Source organism: Echinops telfairi, unplaced genomic scaffold (genome assembly GCF_000313985.2).
Source record: "Echinops telfairi isolate 266 unplaced genomic scaffold, ASM31398v2 ScPeMD7_12;HRSCAF=54, whole genome shotgun sequence".
NCBI lineage: Eukaryota > Metazoa > Chordata > Mammalia > Afrosoricida > Tenrecidae > Echinops > Echinops telfairi.
The window spans coordinates 12,215,481-12,227,083 of NW_022103909.1; the positions used below are offsets into that span (position 1 = coordinate 12,215,481).

Consider the following 11,603-nt stretch of genomic DNA (forward strand, 5'->3'; position numbering starts at 1 on the left):
CTTCTTCCATGTGGGCTTTGCCCACTCTATTTTCTATCTTTTAACTTACATATAGCCTAACAGTTAAAAGCAGGCACATAAAGGCTTTGGGGCAAGTCTTTCAGAATTCACATTAAAGCTCCACATTTCTTTACTGTGTTAGAGACAGTGTGGTGGTTTTATAGTTAACCTCTATGTACTCTGAAGCTCTGAAATCTCCCTAGTTAATATATATCCCTAAGGCAATTTTAAGGATTCCTGGACACTCAAAGGTTAAGTGCTCAGCTACTAATCAAAAGGGTGACAACCTGTTCAGTTTTGAGACAATAACAATGGAAAATCGCTTCTGTAAAGATTCAAAACCAAACCAGTTAATTTGGGGCCTACTTACAGCCACCCTGTAGGAAAGAGTAGACGTGCCCCACGGACTATCATCATTCCATCTTTCTCCCAAAGAGCAGCTGGTGGGCACCAACTGCCAACCTTTTGGTCTGCAGCTAAGTGCTTTAAACACTGGACCACCAGAGGTCCTTCTGCCACCAAAGTCTCTTCCTTCCAGATAACCCTACATGACAGTTATACTGTCATAGGAAATCACTTTAAGTTTAAATAGATTCTCCTACTCACAGCAGTAAGACATACCTAAATTACTATAACGAAAATGCCAACAACTATAATGACTCAAACACAAAAGAAATTTAGCTTTCCAGGAGGGCAAGGCTCTGCTCCACACGATAATCCAAGGATGGCCACTGTGCTATTATTTGAACACACATGGCTTCCAATGCTATACACTGATGCCATTCCATTCCATGCCCCACCTCACAACATGGGAACTGGTAAACACCTGGGTAAAAGACACATGTAAAATTCCTACTCATAATCCTCTGGAGATATGTTAGTTACACGGTCATACCTAGCTTTAAGGAAGACTAAGAAATATATCTAACCATGTGCCTATGTAGTCTGGGATTTTCATATTAAAGATGCCAAGGAGTAATATGTAAAGATTTCAGCTTAGAAAAGGATCCAGAACTATAAACACAGACTTACAGCAGATATCTAATAGAGGGCAGTGTTTGACAAACTTCAGTCTCTAATCAGTGGTTCTCAACCTTCCTAATGCTGTGACCCTTTAATACAGTTCCTCATGTTGTGACTACCCCCAACCATAAAATTATTTTTATTGCTACTTCATAACTGCCGTTTTGCTAGTTATAAATCAGGTGACTCCTGTGAAAGGGTCATTCAACCCCCAAAAGGGGTCACAATCCACAGGTTGAGAATCCCTGCTCTAGACCATCCATATCACAATCAATGAGAAGACTTAATACCTTATGTGGTAGTTACATAATTTGGTGTCAACTTGAGAAGGGGTGGAGTCTAGCTTGTCAATCAGGTCACAGCTTGATGACCTCATTTGGAAGCACCAGAGATAAATAACTCACTGGAGGCCAGATACACACAGACTTTTGAAGGGGTGCTAGATCCCTAGAGCTGGACAAACCACGTGGAGACCCTTGCCAGCATTGAGACGCTTCCACTGCCACTGGATCCACAAGACTTTCCACCCACTGGCCTGTGATCTTCCTGCCTTCAGCGTCATTGCATGGCTGCATGAGTCTAAAGAATTTTTGGACTAGTATCGACATATGGGGTGGGTAATACTAGACTTATCGACTTGATCTAGACTGGGCTGGGATATTTTCTTAAAGTACAATTACTCTTTGATAGTGTCTGGATTTGTTTCTCTAGTCAACCTAGACGAACACACCTTACTTTCACAACTCCCACCAGGTTAAAATTTTTCATTAGCTCCCCACTACAGAATTTATAGACTTAAGAAGTCTGAAGATGCAAACTTCTGGGAGTTTCCAAAATACCAAATGAAAATCAAACCCACTGCCATCAAGTTGAATAGAACAGAACTATGGCTTCTTAAAGTTATAAATCTTTATGGGAGCAGAAAGTCTTATCTTTCTCCTACAATGGTGGATGGTGGGTTTGAAGTGCTGACCTCAACAGCCCAACTCATAACCCACTCCACTATTAGGGCTCCTTACCCCAAACACATTAACTTATTAATACTTGAACACATCATATTTTAGACTGTTGTGCCCATGGTCTCTTCACAGGAACATGTTCCATATAACTCCTCTCCTGATTAAATCCTCTTTTTCTTCCGCTTTGTTCTATTATCAGCTCCTGCACAAAACGAAACCTTTCCTAAAACCCTAGCTTCCTCATTTGTCATCCAATGTCACTTCTGCAACTGCAACATATACCAATTATGATATCAATATGTGTATCAGTATGACCCACTAGATTGGAAGCTAAAACCAAAAATAAGATTCATTCCCATGAGCTTTCTAAGACTGTAACTGTTATGGGAGTAGAAAGGCAAATCTTTCTCCTGCAGAGCTGTTGGTGATTTTGAACTGCCAATCATGTGGATCGCAGCACAACGCATAAGCACTACACAACAAGGGCTCCCGCAGATTCGAAGTTACAGGTAGAAGAACAATAAACATTCACAAATGTTATACTAATAAACTACAACAAAGAAATATAGGCCTTTATATTCTATAGTATTTTTCTGTCCATAAGCATCAAAAAATTAAACTACACAACTTAATAAACTTTTTCCACAAGTGAATATAGGAAAGACAAGAAAGGTAGTTGAAAATAAAGTTTACTGGCCACTCGACACTCTTGCTCCATATTTTCAACATTTTTAAGTATTTTACATCAGAGTTCCAGCTCAATGTTTTTTTAATAAGGGCCTCATAATTACAAGGAAAAAAGGATTATGTAAAAAAGCAACCTCATTCTGTCTAAATCAATAACTCTAAGTAGAGCAGGAAATGTTCTATTACAAAATGAAATAGATCCTAATATATTCTGGATTTCACATATATTTTAGACAAATGGATAATTTAATCATTGTGTAAACACAGACTCAAGCTAAATAGGTCCTGACATACTTGCAACACTGATAAATTATCAGTACATGGCTCTATTAAACAAAAATTTGACAACTCAGGGCCAAGCAGGAGGAGGGTGACGAAACACTAAATACATTATCTTTTTCGCTGTTATTTATTCCAGAAGCTGTCGATGATTCTACATTCCTGTTAGTGAGATACTGAATTATGAACTAATACAAGGCAGCTTCAAAAAGCTCATGGGAAAAAAAAAGGGAAGAGATTATGATTTCTTTTTTTTTAATGAACTTTTTAACTACCACTATCCTTTATCTAGACACACTGGACTTACAAGTTAAGTCCTATAATATGAAATGCATTAAAAAGAAAGTGAAGAAGAGCTAAATTACAAGTTAAAAATCCCACTGCCGGTAACAAAAGAGGGTGCTGCCTTCATGACCCTTTAGGTGTAGAAACGAACGGACCTCCATGACTCGACTTTCAGCACATCGCCACACAGGTCTATAAGAGCAACAATAATGCTTAGTCTAGCCAACCATTTAGGATCAAAGGGGCAGTATTTACCAAAGGGTCAGGATCCCAAGGGCTAGGAGAGAAGCGGGAGTAGAAACAGAAAACAAGGTGAAAGTCGGAGAACTGATGCTACATTGTGGGGATTGCAATCAATGATATGAAACAAAATGTGTATAAACTGTTGAACCGAAACATATTTGCATGGCAAACCTTCACCAAACTCATCAAAAGTTAAAACGAGAGAGTGTGCTGCTAGAGCAGGGCAGCCCAGTTACACCTAGTGGAGTCAGCTTGTTAAAGAACAGTCAGTGTTAGGGAGGGAGAGAAAGAACACACCCCAGCCCCTTCCGTCGCCCCTCCCAGGGTCAGAATATTAGCTACATGCTCGGGCTTGACTGTACTGAGGAAACTGGTATTGAGTTTGGGATTTAGTTTAACCCCACTTAAAAATTAGTCAACTGTTGCTAGCTGTTGTTGAATCAGTCCCTACTTATGAAGACCTCATAAATAATAAAACACTGCCCAGGTGTCGCTGGGAAAAGGTATCAGAAGTTCAAAAAACACACATCCAAATTGATATGAAGGGGAGCAGATATAGTGGAGACCCAAAGCCCACCAACAAGACAATTGGACAGTCCCTCTAAGAAGGCCTCACAAAACAGAGGATAAATTCAGGGTGCGGTATGGCACTGATGAACCACTCATATCCCCTGGTTCTTTAAGAGTTCCTCCCCTTACTATTACAGTCCTTAACGTGATGCACTTCTATGGTCATGCTGGATTTGCATATATTCATTTGTATATTTAAGATTGCTCGGTACAAGGTAGTGAAGGTTGAGCACCCCTCAGAGACAAGTGACAGGAGTAAGGGTTCCCTGAGGGTATGGGAAGTCAGGGGAGAGGGGGGTTGATGGCATGGATGATTGGAAAGGCCCACCTGATGGGACTCATAAACAGAACTGTATGGAAAGGGATATACTGGAAGGAGTAAGATATGGCAATGAAAATACTTGAAAAAATAAAATGCTGCCCAAGTCTGCACCATCTCCATGGTCAGTTGCAAGCTGGTGATTCATTGGATGTTCATTGGCTAATTTTTGGAGGTAGATTGCCAATCTTTTCTTCCTAATCCATCTTAGTCTGCAAGTTCTGCTTAGGCTTGTCTAGCATAATCATAATGTGCAAGCTGTTCAGTGTATACAGTACTATATGAACACAAATAGAAACAGAAAGTCTATGTATATGTATACAGGAAGGCATGCATATACTTAGTGTCCAGATCTTGGCTTGAAGAAAAAACACTCTCCAATAATGAGAACCTGTGTACCTTGAGAAAAAGGCTGACTTTAGTTAGGGCTGGCAATAATAAAGTATTAAGGAAAAGTATAAGACACACCTTCAACATGCTGTACCAGAAAGCAACAAAATTATCAAAGAATGGTGTGGATCAAAATAATATAGAAGTTGAAATGAAACTCACTCGCCAAATTTGGGCATCAAAATAATAACAATGGCTTACAACCCATTTATATCATTGATATAAACAGAGTGGGTTTTGTTTTGGTTTTTTTTCCCTTTTTTAAGGATAAAGGGGCGGGGATAGCTCTTCTATATACCAGAATGCCAAGATAATAAATTTAAAAACAAAACAATATAGTAAGAAGACCATTCCTTGAAAACCATCGTTATTACTAGTTAATTTAGGAAGAAACAATGGATGCTTAAAGTTTTGGACAAAAATAGAATGAAGCATGGCATATTCACAGTTTTAAATATCTACACACAAAACACTTACTAATGTCAAGTAGATTAGCAGTCTACCACTTACCTGATAACACCATCAGCCAGAGTTTATAACCCTTCTATATAGGTATCACAGGTGCTGTCATGGTGCACTAGTTAAAACAGTTCAGTTATTAACAATGATACAAACACACCAACTGCTCCACTGGAGAAAAATGAGGCAATCTACATCCACAAAGATTCACAGCCTTGGAATCCCTCCAGAGCAGTTCTACTCTGTCCTATAGGGTCACCATGAGTTGGAATCCACGAGATAGTAGTGGGGTTCTGGTTTGGTTTCTCTTTATAGGTTTTACAGTGTTTCGTGTATATATATTATTTTTTAATAGGGTAAAAGTTTACAGAATAGATCATTAATTTTACATTCAACAATTAATGCACATCTTTGTCTCATCTCATCCACTGTAATCCTCACTATAACATCACTTACCCCATTTTCTCTGTTTCCTGTTTCTACACTTTCTGCTTTCCAAACCCTTCTTAACTTTGTCCTTGGTTAATTAACTATTGCCCTTTGATCTTCTGGTTGATTATTCTAAAGGGGTACATACCTCATTGGTGGCATTTATTCCCATTATCTAAAAAGCCCATTGTCATCCCGTTGATTTTGACTCATAGTGAGACCCTACGTAGGGTTTCCTAAGCTATACATATTTATAGGAGCAGATAACCTTAACTTTCTCCCAAGGAGCAATTGGCGAACTTAAACCACCAACCTTGAAGTTAGCAGCCCAAAACTCAAAGAAACCTGATTTGAATGCCTCAAAGATGCCAAACTGCTGTTTTGATAAAGTATTAGTCAAAGAGTAAAGAATGAAGCAGGGAAGAGTCAGAAAAGTGGAAACAACTCTTTCAGCAGTGTATAGACTATGATGGAGGCTAAGTTCAGAAAATGCAGTTATGAATTTTCATACTCTTAGTAAAAGATTCCTATAAATTTGTGCCAATATTTGTTTGCTTATCCTTGCAGTCAACTTGCAACTTGATTAAATTTGTACCTCTTTTTCCCTAACCATTCCCTATCTAATGATTCCCTCTATCAATAACAAAGTCAATAATGAGGTCTTATCCAAAACATGTTTTTCTGAACAGAACTTTACTGATCAAAAAAAGCAAATAAGAGATGGTCTTATTAAACACTTTGTAAAGATGCAACTATTTACAGAAGGCTAATTCGGGGGCGGGGGGAAGAAGCCTTATGTTTTACTTAAACAAACACATAACTTATAAACTATGCTTTGTAATTAATGATAGAACTAAGGCTCATTATTAATCAGAAAAACAGTATTTGTATTCTATTTTAATAATTAACTTGATAAAAATACATCAATAGTTCAAATATTTCAAATATGTACATATGATCAATTACAAGATGTCTAAACATGTGCTAACACTTGCTAACAAGTGTTTCGTTAGTCTCTTTCAAAATTTTAAATGCTAGTGAAATGTTTTATCTATATGCCTTCAGGTTGGATTGCAAAAGCAAACACCTCAGTGACTCAAGTATTAAAAGTATTTATCTTAATGTTTTATCTTTTTACCTGTAGTCAGGTTGGCGACTTCCGGAATGATCATCTCTTGGCCATCTATAACCAGAATCATCCTGTAACATAAAGAAGTTACCTTAGGTATCTTTATATTATTTTGGCCAAGCAGAATATGTCTAATAATACTAATAGAAACTAGCCTCGATGCCAAAATAATCTGAGGACCGAAAATATTTTGCCAAATGTCCCTGAACCTCAAAGCTATAAAAAGGAAAGGGTAAGTCATCCATTTTAACTAAAACGGTGACTAAGATCCCATGTTACTCTTCACCCCACAGCAATCTTTAGGACAGTGGAGGACTGCCCCTGTGGGTTTCTGTGATTGTAACTCTTCATAGGAGTAGAAAGCCTGCCTATCTCCTGTGGAAAAGCTGATCGTTTTGAACTGGCCTTTTCTAAGCAGCCCAATTCTTAAGCAGCATGCCACTAGGGCTCTCTATTTACCCTGATGAACAATGCTCAAGCTATCTCGTTGGGAAGCCCAAATAAGTTTACTGCCAAAGACACACATAAAACTTCACAATTAAGGAATATTGTGGGACAAAGGCTAAGAAATTATTATAGCTTCTTCAGTCTTTCATTTTATTCTTCTTTTCTGTCACGTTCTTTCAGATTAAGCCCAATGAAGAGCTTGCTACCTTCCTACCTTTCTGTTCAAGCTTTCCTCACCTTACCTCCAATTAAAAAACACTTTGAAACAATACAGTAAAAACTGTCAAAACATGAGTAACAAAATGGCATAGCAGAAACCAAACAAAGCTCACAGCCCTTGAGTTGATCCCAACACATACAACCTTACGAGTCCCAAGATGGTATCGCGTTAGAGGGGCGGAAAGCCTCCTCTTCCTCCCAAGGAATGGCTGGTGTGTCTAAATCACCAAACCTGTGGCTATCAAGCCAATGTGTAAGACACTACACCACCAAAGTTCCGTAAAATCAGTAATCAGTTTGAATGTAAATGAATTAATGTTCTAACCAAGAGTCAGAGAGTGGCAGATCAGCTGAAATGACATGTATGTGTGTCAAAAAAATTCAGAGGAAACCCCATTATCTCTCTTTTTACCTCATTATCTTTTAATTCCATTTTTCCATCCACTTTTGAAACTCTCTCATGTGTGATCATATATATCAACAAATTTGGGAACAGGACAAGGTCTTTGAAACACATAAACTCCTACACTGATTTAAGATAATTAGTAGAGCTGCATAGACCGTGACAAAATTGGAACAGTAATCAAAAGTCACCCAACAAAGAAAAGTCCAAGGCCAGATGGCTTCAGTGGGAAATCCTACCAAGCATTTCAAGAAGTAAATATAATTCTGCTTAAGCTTTTCAAAAAAAAGAGAGGGACCACTGCCTGATCCAAGAAGGTAAACATTACTCCTATAGAAAAGACAAAGACGCACAAGAAAACTATAAACCCCTCAGGACCAATCATGAGAGTAGTGATATCAGGAGGGGAAGGGGAAGGTGGGGGGAGAAAGAGGCAACCAATCACAATGATCTATATATAACCCCCTCCCAGGGTGTTTAGGACAACAGAAAAGTGAGTGAAGGGAGACCTGGGTCAGTGTAAGATATGAAAAAATAATAATAATTTATAAATTATCAAGGGTTCATGATGGAGTGTGAGAGAGGAAGGGGAAAAATGAGGAGCTGATACAAAGGGCTCAGGTAGAAAGAAAATGTTTTGAAAATGATGGCAACTTAAGTACAAATGTGCTTGACACATGGATGGATGGATTGTGATAAAAGCTGTACAAGGCCCCAATAAAATGATTTTTAAAAAAGAAAACTATAGACCAATATCTCTAGTGCATATAGATGCACAAAGCACTAGCAAACTAAATTCAAAAGTATACTAAAAGAAATAATAGCTTATTGATAAGCTATATTAGAAGATACTGTTTTTAAGTTTAAAATTAATCAAAGAAAACATATTTTGTCCTGTAAGGCAAACATATTTGCAGATATACATATGAAGGGACTTCAAAAAAGTTCATAGAAAAAAGGGGAAAGAGTAAAGAACCCACACCCAATTTTTTAGAATTATTCACCGAATACTATCTACAAGGGGCATACCTTATACACTGAATACAAGCGGAATCGAGGAGGGGAGCCCTAAGCTAACAGCAATCAGAAGGTGGGTATGCTAAATTTAATATCAGATTAATAAACTTTATAGCAAAATCTTTATTGAGGCAAAAAAGGGCATTATATAATGATACAAGAATCAATTCAACAAGAAGATTTAACAATTTATAAATATTTATGCACCTCATCTCAGAACCCTAAAATTTATAACATTAACACTAACAGGAGAAACAGACAGGTATACAATAACAACCAGTGTTTAGTATACCACTTTTGATCATGGAGATAACTACAAAAGTCAATAAAGAAATAGAAGATTTGAACACTATTAACTACCTAGACCTAATAGACATTGATAGAATACGCCACCCACCATGACACATATTTTTACCAGTACACGTGGGATCCTTCTATTGGAAGGACCATGTACTAGGACACACAGCAAGTATCATTAATTTTTTAAAAACTGAAATCATACAAAGCATCTTGTCTGATCACAATGGAATGACACTAGAAATTAATATCAGAAAGAAAACTAGAGCACACAAAGAAAATGTGGAAATTAACAAGTAATAAGCAATCAATGAGTCAAAGAAGAAATCGAGAAAAAAATAACAACTTTTGAAAAACATTTAAAAGTAGAACAGGGATGAAAACACAACATACCAAAACCTATGGGATACCATGAAGGCCATGTTCAGATGGAAATTTATACCAATAAATGTCTACAATGAAAATGATTCTAGATCAACAGGCTAACTCTTCAACCTGAGAAACAATTAAGGAAAAGCAAATTAGCCCAAGGATACCAGAAAAATAGAACTAAAGATCAGAGTAGAATTATATGAAATAGAAAAACAAGGGGGGTAGGGACGGGTGTAATCAAAACCAGAAAATGGCTTTCTGGAAAGTTCAACCCAAACTAATCAAAGTCACTGTCATCCTGTCAATCCTGGCACAGAGTGACCCTACAGGCAGGGTAGAACTGCCTCTTTGGGTTTCTGAGGCTACAAATATTTTGAGGGGCAGAAAGAGTGGCTGGTGGTTTTGAACCATCAACCTGCAGAAAAGATCCGTAAGATAGAGAATTTTTTTAACCTAGACTGGCATAGAAAAGAAAGAAGCAAGTGGTGCATAAGCAAATGTGAAAGATGGCTGATGGTGGCCAGCTATCGAAAGATATAGCGTTTGGGGTCTTAAAAGCTTGAAGGTAAACAAGTGGCCATCTAGCTCAGAAGCAACAAAGCCCACATGGAAGAACACACCAGCCTGTGTTCTCACGAGGTGCCGAAAGGATCAGTTATCAGGCACCAAAGAACAAAAAATCATATCATTGTGTGCACACCTCCATGATGCGATCGCTGAAGACAAATGGGTGCATAAGCAAATGTGGCAAAGAAAGCTGATGGTGCCCTGCTATCAAAAGCACACCAGCCTATGCGATCATGAGGGTGTCGAAGGGATCAGGTATCAGGCATCATCAGAACAAAAAATCTTACCATAGTGAGTGAGGGGGGGAGTGCAGAGTGGAGACCCAAAGCCCACCAACAAGACAATTGGACAGTCCCTCTAAGAAGGCCTCACAAAACAGAGGATAAATTCAGGGTGCGGTATGGCACTGATGAACCACTCATATCCCCTGGTTCTTTAAGAGTTCCTCCCCTTACTATTACAGTCCTTAACGTGATGCACTTCTATGGTCATGCTGGATTTGCATATATTCATTTGTATATTTAAGATTGCTCGGTACAAGGTAGTGAAGGTTGAGCACCCCTCAGAGACAAGTGACAGGAGTAAGGGTTCCCTGAGGGTATGGGAAGTCAGGGGAGAGGGGGGTTGATGGCATGGATGATTGGAAAGGCCCACCTGATGGGACTCATAAACAGAACTGTATGGAAAGGGATATACTGGAAGGAGTAAGATATGGCAATGAAAATACTTGAAAAAATAAAATGCTGCCCAAGTCTGCACCATCTCCATGGTCAGTTGCAAGCTGGTGATTCATTGGATGTTCATTGGCTAATTTTTGGAGGTAGATTGCCAATCTTTTCTTCCTAATCCATCTTAGTCTGCAAGTTCTGCTTAGGCTTGTCTAGCATAATCATAATGTGCAAGCTGTTCAGTGTATACAGTACTATATGAACACAAATAGAAACAGAAAGTCTATGTATATGTATACAGGAAGGCATGCATATACTTAGTGTCCAGATCTTGGCTTGAAGAAAAAACACTCTCCAATAATGAGAACCTGTGTACCTTGAGAAAAAGGCTGACTTTAGTTAGGGCTGGCAATAATAAAGTATTAAGGAAAAGTATAAGACACACCTTCAACATGCTGTACCAGAAAGCAACAAAATTATCAAAGAATGGTGTGGATCAAAATAATATAGAAGTTGAAATGAAACTCACTCGCCAAATTTGGGCATCAAAATAATAACAATGGCTTACAACCCATTTATATCATTGATATAAACAGAGTGGGTTTTGTTTTGGTTTTTTTTCCCTTTTTTAAGGATAAAGGGGCGGGGATAGCTCTTCTATATACCAGAATGCCAAGATAATAAATTTAAAAACAAAACAATATAGTAAGAAGACCATTCCTTGAAAACCATCGTTATTACTAGTTAATTTAGGAAGAAACAATGGATGCTTAAAGTTTTGGACAAAAATAGAATGAAGCATGGCATATTCACAGTTTTAAATATCTACACACAAAACACT

At 38.0% G+C, this 11,603-nt stretch overlaps 1 protein-coding gene across 14 annotated transcripts in view; it reads right to left on the reverse strand.

The window, feature by feature from the left end:
- Nucleotides 1-11,603, reverse strand: part of PPHLN1 (periphilin 1) — a 137,272-nt gene that overhangs the window by 81,185 nt on the left and 44,484 nt on the right. For all 14 annotated transcript variants that reach the window (XM_045287273.1, XM_013006944.3, XM_045287275.1 and 11 more), the window contains one exon: nt 6,782-6,843. In XM_045287273.1, coding sequence (XP_045143208.1) covers nt 6,782-6,843 — 62 coding nt within the window. The remainder of the gene's footprint in view (nt 1-6,781; nt 6,844-11,603) is intronic.